We start from the raw sequence: 20,093 nt of genomic DNA, 5'->3' as shown, positions 1-20,093 counted from the left end.
GTAGCATCTTCCTGCTTCAGACCACAAGGATTGCTTGTTTAAACTCCCGTTAAGAGCTAGGAAGTTCAAATTTTGGACAAACAGGGCAGGTTAATGAACTCTGAGCCAATCTGAACTCTGGTTGTTGACATGGAAATATATCCTGCCGTCCCTTGTAAAAATCCTGTTTCGAAGCTGCGCCCATTTGACTACGACCAACCAAACCACAAGTCTACTAGGTCTGTATTATTGTTTACGGCACTGCAAAAACCTAAGCTTGCACTTTAATATCTAAAATGTGAACCTCATTTGCTTGTCGCTTGCCAAATGCCTGTGATGCAGCCCACAGCTGAAATCCAGAGACCTGCATGTGTGTCGGTTCCTCAGTGTGGACTATGGCAAATGCAAGCATATAAGATGCCTTTTGTTTCAATTCCCAGTAATTGCAGAGCTCTGCCAGTACCTACAGAGCAGCATCACTGGATTATGGCTGGTATCTGCAATAATCAGAATTTCAGCCAGGTTTTTCCTCCTCTTCTTCATGCTATAAACACAATAGCATTTGGGGACCACGTTATTCATTCTGTAAGCAAAAGCCAGCTAATGAGATGCTCCTAGTTTATTGCCTAGGAAAGCTGATGCTCCAGGAAACCAGCTGTTTTCTGCGATTCACACCACAACCCTCTGCATGCTTGTACAGAAGTAAACCCCACTGAAATCAATAGAGCTTAGCCGCATGAAAGTGAGTTTCAGATTGCAGCCTCATTGCTGCTTTTTGCCGCTTGTCTAGAAGGCTAATGCCTGTTTTTCTCTCCCTTTTCACCCTAGAATAACCCCAGCAATAAATTGGTGAATACCAGCAGCACCGTCACAGCAACGCATATCAAGAAGTTCACCTTTGTCTGCATGGCCCTGTCTTTAACGGTAAGGCATCAATCACCGCATGACTGTTCCTTTTGATTTATGTATTAATGCTTTTTTTAAATCCCACTCTCCCACCCAGGAGCTCAGAGCGGCACACACTGTCCTCTTTCCCTCCACTCCCACCCTCCGGTTTTGCCCTCGCAACAAACCTTAGCAGGATTTGAACCCAGATCCCTCCTGATCCAGCATCCTAACCATTGTATCACCCTGGCTGAAGTGAAATGAAATATTGGGCTTTGAAGCACGGGCACCGAGCTTTGGGTTCATCGCCTTGTGGTGCTGAAACGGGCCTTTCACTGGGGAAAATAGGAAAATATTTGTTTCCATCTATGTGTGTGAGAGAGAAATTGTGTGTGCATTTGGCGTTAAGTAAAACGTAGAGGCTAAGTGCGAACTATGAGCAACAAAGCTCACATTTCACCTCGAGCATGCGCTCACTGAGTAGCCTTTGGCATTCCATCATCTCCTTGCCACAGCCTACTATGCAGTATGGAAACAGTAATGCTGACCCGCCTTTAAAGAGCGGTTGTAAAGATTACAGACATCATCTGTGCAAAGCACTTTGAGCGCTGAAAAGCACTTACAAACTCCTCAATATTATTGCGAGCGCTCGCAAACAATAGGGATTGTTTTGTCCCGGGTCTGGAGTAAGTCACCTCCTTAAAAGCAGAGGGTGTTAATGTGTGGACAGGAGCGGTACTATAGTTTGGTTTTCGCGCTGGCAGCCGCCACACATTCTTTGCTCTCCCAGCACTAGAAAAGGTGGTTGCGTAAGAACTTGCAGCGACGGAGCCGAATCACTTGATGATTATCTGCTGACTTGGTCTGGTTCATTACTCACCTCCCTGTTTGTTCTTGCTCACTGCAAAGTCACCAGATGGAGTTTGGAGAGGTGAGAGCATATTTTCTGGGTAGCAACGAGGGAGCTGGACATGCCTGGAAGAAACCAGTACAGATAGAAACAGCTCCTCTTTGAAAGCCCGGTTTTGGTTGTGGTGGCAATGTTCCTGCTCCAGAGAGAGGAATTTCCTGCAACAAGATGCAGAGGCCGCGTCTGCTGGCTGTTGACTGCTTATGTCCTGCTGTGGGCTTCCCATAGTCATCTGGTTGGCCCCTCTAGGAAACAACTTGCTGTCCTTCATAGGCCTGTAGTCCATAATGTGTGGCAAACAAAACAAGGGTTGGGTGGAGGACCGCCTCTCCCCATATGAACATACCTGGACCCCACAATCATCATCTGAGGCCCTTCATCGTGTGCCTCCTCCACAAGAGGTCTAGAGGGTGGCAACACGAGAAGGGCCTTTTCTGCAGTGGCTCCCCATTTGTGGAATGCTCTCACCTAGCGCTTTCATTATATAGCTTTAGGCGCCAGGAGAAAACATTCCTCCTCAACCAGGCCTTTGGCTAGTCAACATCCTATATCCATTTAAATGTGCTTGGGGGTGTTACTGTTCCATTTTTGCCTTCTCTTCTTGTTTTTATTATGTCTTTTGTGTTTTTATCTTGTATTTTCATGCTGCGACCTGCCCTGAGATCTTTGGATGAAGGGCAGTATGCAGATTTTTAAAATAAGAAATAAATTCCTGGGCAGTGGCTATGTCTGCATTTCTCCCCGCTCTCTCATGCCACCGGTGCCGGATTTATGTATAAGCTAAACAAGCTATCTAAGGGCCCCACTCTCTTGGGGGTCCCAGAAAAAATTAAAGGGAAAAACAACAACTGGATGAACATTTCCAAAATATAAGATAAAAAACAAATAAAATAAAACCTACATAAAGTTAGAGCTTAATAATTATTTCACTATTAATATACTTCTTCTTAGTTGTATTTCACTATTAATATACTTCTTCTTAATTGCCTTTCGGTTCAACAATTGCTTTGATAAAATACATATTTTGTTATGTTCAAATGGCTTTAGATACCTATTAGGTCCATAAATTACCATATAGCATATATTCAACACAAAAAAGCGACAAATTGTTGTTGACAAAGGACAGCTGGACATATACGGGGCCCCATTAGCTTCAGTAGCCTAGGGCCTCATAAAACCTAAATCCAGCCCTGCCTGCCACCACAAATCTTGACTGGGAGGTGGAGCGTTTAGCAGTCATGTGAAGAAAATTGCCATAGCGCTCCTAATAGTGAACTCTGTTGGAGAGTTCTGACAGGATTGTAGCCAGTAAGAAAGAATTGGGGGGGGGAGCATTGACATGCGCAGGAGGACTCCAAGGTTTGCAAAAAGCACATTAAAAACAACAACCCTCTAAGCAGAAACAGTCAAATGAGGACTCAGCGTGCTTAGTCTCTATGGGGAGAGAGAACACTAGAATGCCCTTGTTGCGTTTCATATAGCTTACAAAATATCCTGTTACGGGGGGCATAATTGACTGGCTAACTGGAACTTTGAGTATAAGTCATGAGCGTTTGACACATTTCGCTGTCACTGCAAAGGCTGAATGATTTATAAAAGTGAAAAGAAAAAAGAATTAGAAGTCCCTTTCAAAGAGGGGTCCATCTCAAAACATGGACTCCGTTCCCCGAAACAGCAGAAGGAGGAAGCAGGTAACTTTCCAAACTCTCAGCTGATTACTCCAAAATACTGAAGAAAATCCTTGCCGATTACTCCAAAATTGAGATTGCGGGAGGGCAGTTTGACTGGGGACCAGGACTATAGTGTGCTGCCCTGGCTTGGACTGAAACAAACAGTGCTGTGAAAAGCAGAGCTTGGGAAATGTAAGCACTCTGTTCAGCTCCATCAATTCATCAAGCTTCCCAGGAGAGGTAAAGATGGGGTTCTTAGCACTTCTGCAGTACTGAAGCCATAATTAGCGATATTGCTTCGTGCTAAGAAGTCAAGGCATTCACATATGTCTTATGAGAAGGGTTTCTTACGCAAGGCGTTTCATTTCAGGGCTGTAAAGACCTCAAGCAGATAAGGAACAGCTGTCGAGACTTAAGGATGAGTGAAGGGCCCGTCTAATTAATCAGATTAATGAGACTCTTGATTAAGAACAAGCACCAACTTATCCTGAGCAAACTGTTTTTTCAGAAGCCAGGCTGAACCATAGTTGTTCAAATCAAGGAAGAAGATTAATGGCGCTGAAAAGGATTCAGACGATGTCTTTAAATAAGAGATTTGAGTTATAGTGCCACACTCTTAGAACAATTACATCGTCTAAACAAGCAAGTATTTATAGTGAGGATTCACTACTTAAATCACTCCAGGGGCCCCTTTTTTCATATTTATCAACTGTTGCAAAAGAAAAAGAAAAATCAGTAGGGATAGATTTAAAGACGTGCTAAACTCTCAAGCTGAAATTGCTGGAAGTTAAAACTTCTTAACTCAGGGTCGTATCCTGAGATTTGTTTTTCAGTGGTGTTGTTGTTTAGTCGTTTAGTCGTGTCCGACTCTTTGTGACCCCATGGACCAGAGCACGCCAGGCACTTCTGTCTTCCACTGCCTCCCGCAATTCGGTCAAACTCATGCTGGTAGCTTCGAGAACACTCTCCAACCATCTCATCCTCTGTCTTCCCCTTCTCCTTGTGCCCTCCATCTTTCCCAACATCAGGGTCTTTTCCAGGGAGTCTTCTCTTCTCATGAGGTGGCCAAAATATTGGAGTCTCGGCTTCAGGATCTGTCCTTCCAGTGAGCACTCAGGGCTGATTTCCTCCAGAATGGATAGGTTTGATCTTCTTACAGTCCATGGGACTCTCAAGAGTCTCCTCCAGCACCATAATTCAAAAGCATCCATTCTTCAGCGATCAGCCTTCTTTATGGTCCAGCTCTCACTTCCATACATTACTACTAGGAAAACCATAGCTTTTACTATACGGACCTTTGTTGGCAAGGTGATGTCTCTACTTTTTAAGTTGCTGTCTAGGTTTGTCATTGCTTTTCTCCCAAGAAGCAAGCGTCTTTTAATTTCATGGCTGCTGTCACCATCTGCAGTGATCATGGAGCCCAAGAAAGTAAAATCTCTCACTTCCTTCATTTCTTGGGTTTAATTTCCAGCATCTTCAGGCAATACAAAGCTCAATGGATAAAATGGGGTGACTCTGCGGCACTTGCTAAGATGTGAAAACACAGGAATTGATCTATTCACAGCCCTTGGGAATTTGAATGCTGGTTGCTTGCAGGGAGGAAGCAGGAAGAGAGAGAATCTTCTGGTCTGTAAATAAGGATAGCTAACCTTGATTCATTGTTCTAAATGCTAGGACTCAGAATACATGCTGTCTTTGCCACCTAAGTGTCGGCACACTCAAACACACATAAACATCCTGCTTCTGTTGCTTATAAGTACGGACTTCCGGAACGAATTAAGTACTTAACCCGAGGAACCACTGTAGTCGCTTGGCATTGCTTTGCTTTTGTATGGAATGTGTCTTGGAGCCCAGCTGATTTGCATTGCCACACATCAGTTCAGTCCTATTAGTGGCATGCTTCTTAACACATACAGTGGTACCTCGGGTTAAGTACTTAATTCGTTCCGGAGGTCCGTTCTTAACCTGAAACTGTTCTTAACCTGAAGCACCACTTTAGCTAATGGGGCCTCTTGCTGCTGCCGTGCCGCCGGCGCACGATTTTTGTTCTCATCCTGAAGCACTATTTCTGGCCTAGCAGAGTGTGTAACCTGAAGCGTATGTAACCTGAAGCATACGTAACCCAAGGTACCACTGTATTGCAGAGGGTTAACCAGTGCAGTGGTACCTCGGGTTACGTAAGCTTCAGGTTACAGACGCTTCAGGTTGCAGACTCCGCTAACCTAGAAATAATACCTTGGGTTAAGAACTTTGCTTCAGGATGAGAACAGAAATCGTGCTCCGGCGGCGCGGCTGCAGCAGGAGGCCCCATTAGCTAAAGTGGTGCTTCAGGATGAGAACAGTTTCAGGTTAAGAACAGACCTCTGGAATGAATTAAGTACTTAACCCGAGGTACCACTGTATTTACTTCACTGGGTTCGTCTGACTGGCCATGTAGTTGTTCACCCTTTGCCAGTTTCAACTACTATTCTAATAGAATTTGCTTAAAGCTGCAGGGGGAAAGTGGCTTTGTGTACGCAGGTTAATTTGGTCTTCATTTGCATTTCTCCTGCCCTGCATTTTCTGCAGATGCAGCCTGGAGCGCAAGTTGCCCATTTTGTTGCTGAGCAAACCGAATACAAAGAGCGGCCCATTAAGGGGCAAATGAAGTTCTTCATCAGTATTAGAATGCTGATGTTTTATAAAAGACACACTGACCCATTTCCTCTTGCTTCTCATTCCTACTGACATCTAAATAAAGGGGGGGGGGAAGCAGTTGGGTAGTAAGGGATTTCTCCCTCACTCCTGGATGTGGGATAAAGAGGAAAAGCACAGATTTGTGTTGGGATGTAGAAGGGAGACACTAGAAGGGGATATATGCAAAGGCGCTTTGCAAATAAAGAAATAGTTGGATTCCCCCCCCCCCCGGGTTTTCGACTACTGCAGCTGCCAAAGATGAGGAGTCAAGCTGTAGTTTTGCCTCAGCTCCTTCATCCACAAGGATCATGGCTACTGAGAGCCACACACCGTGCTCTAGGAAGCTCGTGGGTTTAAAAAGAAGAGAACTTAGGGCAGCGATGGCGAACTTTTTAGAGATCCGAGTGCCCAAACTGCAACCCAAAACCCACTTATTTATCGCAAAGTTCCAACACAGCAATTTCACCTGCAAATCTCATTTTTTTGTGTGTGTCTCATGTTTCTTCTGTTGTAATAAATAATCCTTCTTGAAAGTTACTGCATTACATTCTTCATTAAGTTACCTTTCCGTTGATATATAATTTTATGGGATAACTCAGTGCTTTTTCTCTCCATTCAGTTCCTTTCTCTCTTAAGCCCTTTTTTATTTATTCATTTATTGAATTTGCATACCGCCCTTCATGTGTTGGTCCTAGGGAAGTTCACAGCATAAATGAGACTCCTTAAAAAAAAAAAAAAGGGAGTGAAAGGCGGGATATCAAATCCAAAACTCTTCTTCTCTTTATAATGGGAAACAACCCTCCGGCGAGGACGCCCATCCCTCACACCCCATTGTCGCTCACCATGTCGCTCTTAATTCCCTTGCCTACGCCTTGCCCCTTTGGATTCCTCGCCTGGCTTCCCTCCTCCTTATTCTGCACACCCTTACTCGGGAGTAAACCCCACCGACCTCGAAGACGCTTCCTTCCCGAGAAAGCGCGGGAGGTTTCAAAGGCCCCCGCACGCAAATTTCCATGCAAGATCACCTTCCATCTTGGATTCCTTTCTCCTTTTTTGCACTCAAGTCCTGTCCCTTTGTCTGGGGAGGCTGCTGCTTCGACGACGCCCCCTCTCCTTACCCTAACCCTAACCCAGCCTGTTATGTACTGAAGTTCTCACCCTGGGCCAGCAGGGGGATACTGTAGATAGTTATGCAAATAAGGGATCGAAAGTGACGTTCAGTGATTGGATAGTTTTAGGAAATTGTTACAGTTACGTAGTACTGGAGCTCTATATAAGCAGGCTGGCTGAACCCTTCAGTTCAGTTCTGTTCTGGCCTGTGAATAAACAAGAGCTGTTTGAAGAATCGCTGTGTCGTCTGATATGTTCACCCACAACTTAACACAGCCCTCCTCTCCTCCTCACTCCTCCCCTACCCCCCGGCATGGAAGCTACGCCACCAGGGCGGCATGCTTTGGACTTTCGCGTGAGATCTCCCACCTCCAGCACAGTGGGGCGACTGTGCGCGCGCCCACAGAGAGGGCTCTGAGTGCCGTCTCTGGCACCTGTGCCATAGGTTCACCACCACTGACTTAGGGGGAAAGGTCTGTAGGCCAGTGGCAGACGTCTTGATCTGCATGCAAATGGGAGCAGTATCTCTAGGTAGGGCTAGGTAGCCATTCTACCTCAAATCCTGAATTGTCACTGCACATAATACTGAGGTAGTTGAGCCAGAGGACTGCCCCTGTAACAGGTGGCTTCCTATGTTCCTTCCTCATTCTGATCCTGAAGAGATATTATTAGAAAGAAACAGGACCAGGCAGAACAATATCTGCTGGAGATCTTTGTGACGCTCCATTTGATCTAGGTGTACGCATTGGCACGGCAGGTTTGTGTGCCGGACCCTTTGCCCCTGAGGTTCTGCACCTCTTAGCATCTCCAGGTGTTCTCAGTTCTGCATATTCCGTTCTTTGTTCACGAAAGTGCTGGATATGTTTTTATATCCGATCAAGTTCACTCTTTGGAGATGGAAGCAAGTTGATCAGCCCTATCTTGTCCTGTCCCCTGCCTTTTTGAAGCTGAACGAATTAATGAGCGCTTTATTGAAAAAGGCACGGAGGGAGAAGTTTAATCCCTCTCTTTGTACCGGATTCAATTTGAGGACCTGCGTGGCTATTATATTTCTGAATGTGGCTTTTAAGACAGCACGGATAACATGTTTGGCCCTCAATCTCTGAACCAGAAAATGGAGGACGTGTTTGAGGCAAACTACCTTTTAAGTCCTCTTCTGCCAGGCAACTGGCCCATCTGGAAGACGTCCACAATCCCATTTGTGTCTGCCAACTCCCAAATGTTCCTAAATTCTCTGCTTTAGAGTTTTATGGCCAGTTCTCCTGAGTTTGCTTGCTATAAAAGGAGCTGCAGTTCAACTGTGCGAAATACTTCTTTTTAGGTATTCTAACAGCATTTTTAAAAATTATTGCCTGTGTTTAGAATAAACTTGCAAATACAGGAGAGAGTATATATTTTCCTTCATATTGCATGCATAATGCAATGAGGAAAGTTATCCATTGTGCTTATATAAGGAAGGAACAAGGGACCACTTTGAGAGCTGTGTTTGTACGGAAGAGAGTAGCTGACATTTTTACCCCATGCAAGAAGTTGGCAGCTATTTAAATCTAATTTACCAAATCATGTTGAAATAATTTAGATATAAATCTTTGCTGGGCGTGTGAGCCCTTGAAACAAGTTTAAATTCACTGAGGGTTTGTCATTCCCAAACACATTCAGATGGTAAATGAGAAGAATACAATACGTTACAAAAAGAGGGGGGAATGTTCCCTTTAGGGATGCAAATGGATCTCTTTATTCATGCAGGGAATAGTGCCTTCATAAGAAAACCAACTTGTCTTGTCAGGGCAAGCAATCCTTTCTTAATTCTCACAATAATATACTAATCTTTAAATTCAAGTGTGACATTGCTTGCCCGACACCCAAATCCAATCTTGTAAATGTCTTCTCTTCAGCCATGAAAGCAGATAAATCACTTCCAAGAATCAAGAGCAGTAAAACAGAAAGAGAAAAAAGGAGAGCTTTTACAAAGCCTTGAACTCACTTTAATCCTTCATAGCTGTGTACATTTTCACCGTAATAAAATTGTTGCCATTTCAAAAGAAGGTTTTAATTAGAAAATGATGTGCTCGACTCGCACATCTCCATTTTCAAAAGCAAGGTCACCTTTAAGGTCTCGAGTTACCTGTCCCAGTAAGAAGAAAAAAGTACGCTAACTTCACTGGAATTGCAAGATAGTGATGGCCGTGGCAGAGCAGGGAAACCCAGCCAGATGGGCGGGGTATAAATAATAAATTATGATGATGATTTATGGCTATTCCTTCGGTGTGTAAAGTGGCTAAGAACAGGCAAATCTACTGTATTGGCCTGAATATAGACTGCACCCGGATATAAGCCGCACGTTTAAAATTAGTAGGGGAAAGAGAAAAAATATCTGAATACAATGGACGCTCTGGTTGCGAACGTGATCCATTCGGGATGCACGTTTGCAACCTGCAGCGGCGCATCTGCGCATGCGCAACCGCCGAAACCTGGAAATAACCCGTTCTGGTACTTCCAGGTTTCAGTGGTCCGTAACCCGAAAAAAACGCAACCTGAAGTAGCTGTAACCCGAGGTATGACTATACAGTGGTGCCCCGCAAGACGAATGCCTCGCAATACAAAAAACTCGCTAGACGAAAGTTTTTTCCGTTCGCGATTTGCCTCGCAAGACGAATTTCCCCTATGGGCTTGCTTCGCAAGACGAAAACGTCTCGCGACTTTTTTTCTTTGACTAAAAACAAAGACATGTTTTGTTTATAAAGTTAATTTATTTTCCCTTCAATTTTTGAACTGCTCTTTACAGTATGTGTGACTTTAAAGAGCAGTTAATAAACTGTTGTTGTACCAAATTTGGCTTTGTTTGGACTTTTTTTGACCATAGGAACGCATTAATTGATTTTCAATGCATTCCTATGGGATTTCGTGCTTCGCAAGACGAAAAATTCGCTAGACGACAAAAATTGCGGAACGAATTAATTTCGTCTTGCGGGGCACCACTGTATAAGCCGCTCCATTCCTTGCTACTCCTGGCTACATGGGAGGTGGGGGTGGGGTGGAGGGGACTATGCGTGGGGAGTAGAGTACCTTAAGAAATCTGAAAATGTTTTTTCTTTGAGTGTTTACTCTTCAAGGCACTAAAATCGTTCCTAATAGCCCACCCCAAAGTGCAGGGAACATATAGTAAAAACCAAGGGGAAAATGAGGGACCATTTCTAAATGCGTTTAGAATTGAGAGTATGGGACGATGTCACATGTTTAACCTTTTTTTTTTTCATTTTCCGGTTCTCCTCCCCCAGCTCTGTTTTGTGATGTTCTGGACTCCAAATGTGTCTGAGAAGATTCTGGTTGATATCATTGGAGTGGATTTTGCCTTTGCGGAGCTCTGTGTCATTCCACTTCGTATCTTCTCCTTCTTCCCAGTTCCAGGTACGGGAAAAGGGAAGGGAGGGAGGGAACCATCCGTCAGATTATACATTAATCCTGTGCATTTCCATTTCCTTCTCCCTGACCTGTGTAAGTGTCTAGCCTGGTTCAACCAAGGAGATTCTACTGATGGCACCATAATTTATATCAGTGGAGGCTGGGTGCTTTTTTATATATACGTAGTGTGGGTGGTGCTGTGGTCTAAACCACGGAACCTAGGGCTTGCTGATCGGAAGGTCGGCGGTTCGAATCCCCGCGACAGGGTGAGCTCCTGTTGTTTGGTCCCTGCTCCTGCCAACCTAGCAGTTCTAAAGCACACAGTGCAAGTAGATAAATAGGTACCGCTCCGGTGGGAAGGCAAACGGCATTTCCGTGTGCTGCTCTGGTTCGCCAAAAATGGCTTAGTCATGCTGGCCACATGACCCGGAAAAACTGTCTGCGGACAAACGTTGGCTCCCTCGGCCTGTAAAGCGAGATGAGCGCTGCACCCCCAGAGTAGTTCGCAACTGGACTTAACTGTCAGGGGTCCTTTACCTTTACCTTTAGTGCAATGTTACCAAGAGGCGGCACTTGGGCCTGGTTAATGGAAACAGCAGAGAAAGTGGCAAGCCTCTCTGTATTGTTCTGGCCCAGAGGCGTAGCGTGGGGAGTGCTGTGGGGGCCATGGCCCTGGGTGCAATTTTGAGAAGGGCCTAACCCGGCAGCAGCAGTTCTTCTGATCCAGCGGAAGAGGGCAGCTCTCCTCAGCCGCAGCGTCTCTGTCGCCAGATCAGGTCTGACCTGGTAGCTGAGAGTGGGTGGCACCTTTCTCCCCACCTCTCCTACACTGAACTGTGGCGCATGGGAGGGCGCCTTCTGCACCCCACACCCCTTAGGGGGCGCCCCACCCCAGACTGAACGGGCATATGCTTCGCCCCTGTTCTGGCCACAGGTGGGCAATTGCATCATTGAATGCATTCAGGTCCTGAATAGCTGAAGGAGCGTCTCCACCTCCATCATTCTGCCCGGACACTGAGATCCAGCGCCGAGGGCCTTCTGGCAGTTCCCTGACTGTGAGAAGTGAAGCTACAGGGAACCATACAGAGGGTCTTCTTGGTAGTGGCGCCCACACTGTGGAACACCCTCCCACCAGATGTCAAAGAGATAAACAACTACCTGATATTTAGAAGACATCTGAAGGCAGCCCTATTTAGGGAAGTTTTTAATATTTAATGCTGTATTGTTTTTAACATTTGATTGAGAGCTGCCCAGAGTGGCTGGGGAAACTCAGCCAGATGGGCGGGGTATAAATAAATTATTATTATTATTATTATTATTATTATTATTATTATTATTATTATTATTATTGAAGGGTTTCCCGCACGTCAAAATCTATCACATTCAAGAGATTTTTGGCTAGAACCTTTCTCATGTTTTTGTTTTCTATGTGCAGATATAAAACGAATAGAAGTAAAAACAAAATGTTTAGTTTTTTATCGGCAAGTGAGAGTGCAGTGGTACCTCGGGTTAAGAACTGAATTCGTTCCGGAGGCCTGTTCTTAACCTGAAACCATTCTTAAGCTGAGGTACCACTTTAGCTAAATGGGGCCTCCCACTGCTGCGCACCGCCGGAGCACGATTTCAGTTCTCATCCTGAAGTAAAGTTCTTAGCCTGAGGTACTATTTTTGGGTTAGCGGAGTCTGTAACCTGAAGCATTTGTAACCCGAAGTACCACTGTATTCTAATTGTTTTGTCCAGCAGGGCTTTCCCCACCCATTATACTTCTCACAGGCAGGACTCTGATTATTAAGTGGCATCTTTTAATTGCGTACCTGCTGTCCTCATATCTGAAATGTTGGTGGTTTAATTGCATGGACTATCTGCAGCTTTTAATAACAGCCCATGGGGAGCTGTTATTAAACTTCCATCCATATTAAACTTGAACTTCCATCATGCAAACTACGGATATTGCCGTGAACTTGTCAGCAAATGATCTCTGAGGGCTGCAGGTGGTAGCACTGAGAGCTTAGGCCAGTGCAATGCGTTGGATTGGCTCTGCAACCACGGGCCACACTGGACTGTGGTTCCTGTGCCTCACCCCTCCATCTCAGCAAGTGCCAGTGACCCACTGTGTTAGGAAGCCAGAGGAGCAATGGTGCTGTACCTCTGCCACCTCACCAGCTGCTACTGGCCACAGGAGACCAAATGGTTTATTCAGATAGAGTCAGAATGCACTCTGCTACAGGCAGGATGCGCCGCCAAACTCTCTCTGCCAGTATCTGATTGTTCTTCCCACATTCTTTTTACAGTCACAGTAAGAGCACATTTGACAGGATGGCTGATGACGTTAAAAAAGACTTTTGTGCTGGCCCCCAGCTCAGTACTGCGGATCATTGTCCTCATCACCAGTCTGATTGTGTTGCCTTACTTGGGGTAAGTTCGTCTGGTTCCCCTTTTTTCAGCATCTGGTTAGCACATCACCCAGAACATAAGAGGCACACGAAATGTCCCATGCATAAAATAAAACCACAGTATCATCCACCCACATGAAATTGCTCCACTGGTAGGTAGAAGAATGGCAGGTGAAGTTGACGGATTATGCTGAAATGGCAAAAATGACTGGGAGTATCAGAAATCAGGAAGACCAAAATTTTAATCACGGATGGGGAAAATTTATAATTTATCTTAAAAACCATTGTAAACTGATAAAATCATTAGTAGGATTGGAATAACGCTTGTAGTTTAATGTTGAATTTTGGATATAATGGAGATGTAAAAGATTTGGGTTATTATAAAAGATACAGGAGGAAATGGTTAACAAAAGGGAGAACTGATGTCCAGGAGATTCTTTGGAATCTGTTTTTTTTGTTGGTTGTTGGATAATTGACTGTAAAACTTTAAACTGAAAAACTGAATAATTTTTTTTTTAAAAAAAAGAGATTGCTGCAGTTCTGTTGCAATGCACACAGATGCCAATTTGTCCAGAAGAACTACCAGTGCCATCATCTCTGAATTTATTCATTAATGAGATATCTAACATGACAGTTGGCCTTTCATCTTTCTACGCATCCTCATCTGTGTGGTGCAGCAAGCTATATTATTCTATTATACTATAACTAAAACTAAACTTCTGCTCTACATAAATTTTGCTACACCACCGAAATGAACCACTGTTCAGCCACATGCCTAAAAACTGGTAGCTGCAGCCTTGCACCCAATCCAGTCCTTTGCAGTTAGCACCATTAAGATACACCTTTACAAAAATAACCCCAGAACTATTCTTATTAGGTTTATTCACAACAGACATTCCAAAAGATAATAAAAGATTTTGTCTGTACGCAATAATGCCCACCAGGATAGTGATTGCGAAATATTGCAAAAGCAACATAAACCCAACAAAAGAAGAATGGTTATTAAAATTAAGTGAATACATCGAACTGGCAAAATTAACAGAAATAGAAACCAACCAAATGAAAAAATCAGGAGAGAATGGGGTGTCTTTACAAATTATATGAAGAAAGTCGGTTCCCAAAATTATAATTGGCTCAAAATTCCACAGGTAAACAAATGGTCTCTCCATTAATGCAAAACAATTACAGACAACTAAAGATATGAGATCATATAAATGGTATAGTGTTCAAAGGAAGTCAACTTTTTCTATTTTTCTATTTCCTTTTGACTTTTTTATTTTATTTCTCTTTTTCCCCCTTTCCCCATTTTCTTTTCATTATGTATCATTTTCTTATTTTCTGTATTTTTTCTTCTTATTAGTAGCTTTTTGGTATTTGGTAACTTATTATTTGTATAACTGTACTCTTTTTTTACATGTATGTAATATTTATATAGAAAATTTAAAAAAATTGTGGGAAACCATTTGTTTGCTACACCACTGAAATGAACCACTGTTCAGTCACAGGCCTAAAAACTGGTAGCTGCAGCCTTCCATCCAATCCAGTCCTTTGCAGTTGGCACTATTCCCAGTTGTTTCCACAAAGCTATCGGCTGATCAGTTCACCTGTGTCTGGTTTCCAGGGTCAGCTCTGCCTCTCTTACCTTGCCCCTTCTTCTTTTAGCCTTTACTTCTCAGCTCTCATTCAAAGGCTCTCAACAGAAAACTGCCTCATACCAGGTCAGGCAGCTCTCTTTGTCCACCTCACCCTGGCATTATCTGTTCTGGCCGATGGTGATTTTTCCAAGGTCTCTCTTGGCAGAGAGTGGGGTTTCTCATCACCTGCAACTGATCCTTTGAACGGGAGATGCGTGGAAAATATGTTCTTTTCTATTGAGCTATATAGCCTGTCCTCAAGTTCACCTGGAATTTATTTTCTTCTTCTTCAAAGATACTTTCCCTCTCATTCAAAGATTTCATTTCATGGTGAATGTATCCATGCACAGAAATATCAGCCCCAACTATTTTGCTCTATGGAGGGGGCACCATTAGTTGTTTTTGCTTGTACTCTCTTGACAGCAGGAAGAATGAAACTGGCACACAGCCCTCAAGATTCTTGAGCTGACAACATGACAGTGTCCTGATGGTTCTTCAGAGAATATGCATATCTTGCCCTGTCTCCATAATTTCCTTCTTCTATTCACCTGCATGCTATTTGTGTGGGCAACGAGACGCGGGTGGCGCTGTGGTCTAAACCACTGAGCCACTTGGCCTTGCCAATCAGAAGGTTGGCGGTTCAAATCCCCGCGATGGGGTGAGCTCCTGTTGCTCTGTCCCAGCTCCTGTCAACCTAGCAGTCCAAAAGCATGCTGGTGCAAGACCGTATTTTTCACTCTATAGCAGGGGTGTCAAACTCAAATTCATCGGGGGCCGCATCAGCAGTTTGGTCACCCTCAAAGGGCCGGTTGTATCTGTAGGACCACGTGTCCACTCTATTATCATAAATTATTGCCACTGCATTCAATTATTACTGTTTTTTGTAATAATGTAAGTAATAACTAGCTCTGAAAGCAGAAACATAGTCAGAATAATGGCAAGTAGATATTCAAATGTGCTCAATATAAAAACAAGTGGAGGTTTCCTGAATGCATGTAAAGTGGAGGTTTCCTGTGTAGAACGGCCAGCGCCGCTAGAGGGCAGACGTTCTCTGGCTTGTAGGCTGCTGCGCATGCGCTGAAGAGGCGGCTTTCTTGTGTCAAAAAAAAAGAGTGAGAATAAAAGGTGAAGGCTGGAGGCCGGCGGCGGCTACACGGGCCACATGACGAGGTCTGGCGGGCCGGATCCGGCCCCCGGGCCTTGTGTTTGACACCCGTGCTCTATAGGATGCACCCAACCATAAGCCGCACCTTGTTTTAGAGGGGGAGAACAAGGGAAAAAAATCTCTCCCTCTCTGCACAGTGCCCCTTTAGTGAAGTGGCGGGAGAAAAGAGCCCCTTCCATTTCCCCTCCCGTTTTGCTGAAGGGGCGCTGCGCAGAGAGGGAAAGCTGCGCAGAACCTCTCCAGCGAAGCGAAGCCAGGAGAGCAAGAGGGGTCGGTGCGCACTGACCCCTCTCACTCTCCTGGCTTCAGGGATGGCCCCCCGAAGCCTCTGGAGTGCAGCGAGAGCTCCCGCTGTGCTCTGGAGGCTTCGTGTTGCTTTCGCTGAAGCCAGGAGAGCAAGAGGGATCGGTGCGCACTGACTGACCCCTCTCACTGTCCAGGCTTCAGCGAAAGCAACACAAAGCCATGGAGCCGGCATTCGCTGCATAAGACGCACACACATTTCCCCTTAATTTTTGGAGGGGAAAAAGTGTGTCTTATAGAGCGAAAAATACAGTAGATGAATGGGTACCGCTGCGGCAGGAAGGTAAACGGTGTTTCTGTGTGCTCTGGTTACCGTCACGGTGTTCTGTTGCGCCAGAAACAGTTGAATCATTTCCACATGACCTGGAAATCTGTTAGTGGACAAACGCTGGCTCCCTCGGCCTGAAAGCGAGATGAGTTCCGCAACCCCATAGTCACCTTTGACTGAACTGTCCAGGGTTCCTTTATCTTTTTTTTAAAAAAAACCCTATTTTTGCAGGATGAGGGGATCCCCACTACAGAGGACGGCATTGTTAATGAGTTGGTTTTAATACCAGTGCTTTGCTCTGCTGTCTGTGATATAAGTTTGCTGAAAGGTTCTGCTTTTCATATTTGAAAAAACGTAGTTAACACCCGTGCTTTGCATAAGAGAAAACAGTTTCGTTTCCATTTTCTAACAATTTGTTATTATTCTTCATTAAATTTGAATACCACCTTTCATCCAAAGATCCCAGGGTGATCTGCAACAGAATTTAGAGTGCGTTCCGTAGCTGTAGTACGGTGATTTGGGCTTTCTAGAAAACTCTTGACAGGATTACTTTAAACGTCAGAAAAAGATTATTAACACCTACCTTGCACTTTAGCTAGAACAGTGGCCTCTTTGAAGGCATGCTTTTACTGCAAATTTGATCTCTTTTTTTTGGTTACTAAATAATAAAAATAATCATTCACCTAGCTGCAGCTGCCGAGGTATTGTACGGTCATTTCAAAGCAATGCAGTCGTGAAATTCAGCCTCGTCCCCTCTGCGTCTTTTTTCTTGATGTTCCTTGGCTTTAGCCCAAAGGCTGAGCCCCTTCTCCACCATCTCTTTTCCTCCAGTAGCATGCAAATCTTCTGATCACTGTGTGAGATGTGTATTACCCCTGCCTTGGTTCCTCTTCTCCGTGTCCCTTGTTTCTTCAAGTCCCTGCTCCTCTTTTGCTGCCTATCCTGTCCCTTCAGCCACTCAGGCTCCTGAACTTACCTGTGCTGCTTGTCACAATTCAAGCTCCCTTGCTAGCTGAAGCCCTTTCCTGCTTAACTTTGAAGCCACACGGACATACCATTGGCACATAGCCTCTCCTGTCTTTATATCTAGTGTAAGTCTTCTCTCCCTGCCATGTTCTTGTTTCAGCTTCGTGCAGTAGCTAGGTAAAGGTAAAGGTACCCCTGCCCGTACGGGCCAGTCGTGTCCGACTCTGGGGTTGCGCGCCCATTTCGCTTAAGAGGCCGGAGGCCAGCGCTGTCCGGAGACACTTCTGGGTCACGTGGCCAGCGTTACAAAGCTGCTCTGGCGAGCCAGCACCAGCGCAGCGCACGGAAACGCCGTTTACCTTCCCGCTATAAAGCGGTACCTATTTATCTACTTGCACTTAAGGGTGCTTTCGAACTACTAGGTGGGCAGGAGCTGGGACCGAACGATGGGAGCTCACCCCGCCGCGGGGATTCGAACCGTCGACCATGCGATCGGCAAGTCCTAGGCGCTGAGGTTTTACCCACAGTGCCACCCGCGTCCCTCGTGCAGTAGCTAGCGATGGTTAAAGTTGCAGGTTGACAGCTACCAGTCAACATTCTGTGCCACTGGAGCCAATGACTAAGAGGAAGGAATGGTTACAGGCGACAAGGCAGCTATTGTTAGCCTGTTACACTGCAAGAGACAACTGTGTTTAAAACGTCTGTAATGCCTATCCTTTATCATTTTAATTCTACCCTTCCTTATAGTAGCACAGTGACCATGGATTAAGTATATATGTGAGAGAGATGATAATGAAAGTTGGTGTATTTTTTATTCTCGTGCGATTAGGGTTCATGGAGCCACCTTGGGAGTAGGATCACTTCTGGCGGGCTTTGTAGGAGAATCTACCATGGTTGCAATAGCAGCTTGTTACGTCTATCAGAAACAGGTAAGAAATTATTGTCGCAGAGTGATTGCTTCCACAGAGCAGGAATAGGAAACCTGTGTCCTAGCTCTCACTGAGATGACCGTTTTTGAAATTAGCTTGAGATGGAGGGAACTGAACATGCCCTTGGAGCACAGTTTGAGTGTTGCATTCCCCTATTTTCAACAGATGGGGGTGGACCACTTAACTTATTGTACTGTATTAGGTAGCCATGGAACCTTGTTTTCCTCTTTCAACACTGTATAAACAAAGCAGATTCGAGTTCATCAGAACATCCTGGAGAGCCCATGTGACTACTTGATTTTGCAGGAAGTGCTGCCCCACTGTTGGCATGTGTTTCTCAAACTTTTCCAGCTATTGTTGGACTGCGAATCCCATCATCCCTGACCACTGGTCCTTCTAGCTATGGATGATGGGAGTTGTAGTCCAACAACAACTGGGAACCCAAATTTGAGAAACACTGTGTAAGCTGACATACAGAGAGCTTTGTGCTGCTATGAGTGCACACATGGTTTTGTCCTTTACAATTCTTCTTTTTTAAAAAGCGAGGGGATGAAGCAGCGCTGAACAATATAAGCCTTTCCAGGTATAGACTGCAGCTCAAACTATATGTGATGTGAATGGCACACTTCCACCACATTTTCTTTTGTTACCTGAAGCAACTTCCCACAGTATGCTATGATGCCTTAGCGGGGGGAAATCTTGTTTTCAGTCTACGTTTCCCCACTGATCCCAAAGTCAGCCTCTTATTGGTGACTATTGCAGCCTAGGATCCTGTTTTGTGGAGGATAGGAAAAGGGCACGATTGGGGCAACTCCCACTTGATTAACATCATGAGTAGTTTCCAGTGAGAATTAGGGCTGAGCACTTGGGGATTATTTGGTTCCCTTGATTTTAAAAGCCAAGCAAACGTGCAAGGCTGTCTCCCACAATGCTCTTGTCTCTCCCCATTAGAAAAAGAAGAGGAACGACAATGAGACGGCAACAGAAGGCGAGGACTCTGCAATGACTGACATGCCTCACACAGAGGAAATGACGGACATTGTCGAAATGAGAGAGAACGAATAGCAAATGACAGGTGACTGTTCTCTGCAGGGACAACTGGAAGCGTATTTCTCTCTCTGTTTCTCTCTCTCGCATACTTCATTGTTTCTTTGTAATAAAGAGGCCTTGATTCCAAAGGTTTCCGATAACGAATTCCCTAGCATACCAAGTATGCAGGCATGGATGAGGGACTGAAAGGAACAGTCTCTGCTTCCCTTCCCTCTCCCTTCGACTGAAATTCTTCTCTCACCACATGCAAACTCAAGAGAACATGGCCGCTACACGGTAGTTGGGATCTCCCTTCTTTCGACGGTCTCCATTTGTCAACCAAAGTCGGCTTATTCGTGGATTCTGCTGCCGTCCTTTCTGCCTCTGCCAGTGCTTCCCACACACTTCCTTTTTAAAATAATAATAATAATAATAATGGAAGGTTTGAAATGCAGCCTTTGGGACGGGGGAGACACACATCGTTAGCTTTATTTTATTTGCTTGAAAATGACTTTGATCTATTGACCTGTACCACGGTGGGTTCTTCACTATGGTTTTCTCATTGTTCCGTGTAATCTGTTGTATACCGCTGCAAAGCAGAATTCTGAGGCAGGGGTCAAGAAAATAATAGGTGGCATACATTAAATAGACCATGATAAACACAGGACAAGACTTTTGTTTAGAGTTTATGATAAGATGCAAAATAATCTTTCTGTTCTCTGGTTTCTCAGTTGTTATCTGTGCTACACTAACCTTATAACTGTGTTGTTGTT

At 44.7% G+C, this 20,093-nt stretch overlaps 1 protein-coding gene across 2 annotated transcripts in view; it reads left to right on the top strand.

The window, feature by feature from the left end:
- The window catches only part of ANKH (ANKH inorganic pyrophosphate transport regulator), a 132,607-nt gene extending 112,514 nt beyond the window's left edge, over positions 1-20,093 (top strand). For both annotated transcript variants that reach the window (XM_082234496.1, XM_082234497.1), the window contains exons 8-12: positions 808-903; positions 10,509-10,638; positions 12,925-13,048; positions 18,192-18,291; positions 19,243-20,093. In XM_082234496.1, coding sequence (XP_082090622.1) covers positions 808-903; positions 10,509-10,638; positions 12,925-13,048; positions 18,192-18,291; positions 19,243-19,356 — 564 coding nt within the window. In that variant the 3' untranslated portion in view covers positions 19,357-20,093. The remainder of the gene's footprint in view (positions 1-807; positions 904-10,508; positions 10,639-12,924; positions 13,049-18,191; positions 18,292-19,242) is intronic.

The sequence above is a fragment of the Podarcis vaucheri genome (genome assembly GCF_965113315.1).
Source record: "Podarcis vaucheri genome assembly, chromosome: 8".
NCBI lineage: Eukaryota > Metazoa > Chordata > Lepidosauria > Squamata > Lacertidae > Podarcis > Podarcis vaucheri.
Note: the sequence above shows the minus strand (reverse complement) of the source record. Positions and strands in the feature narration are given on the sequence as shown.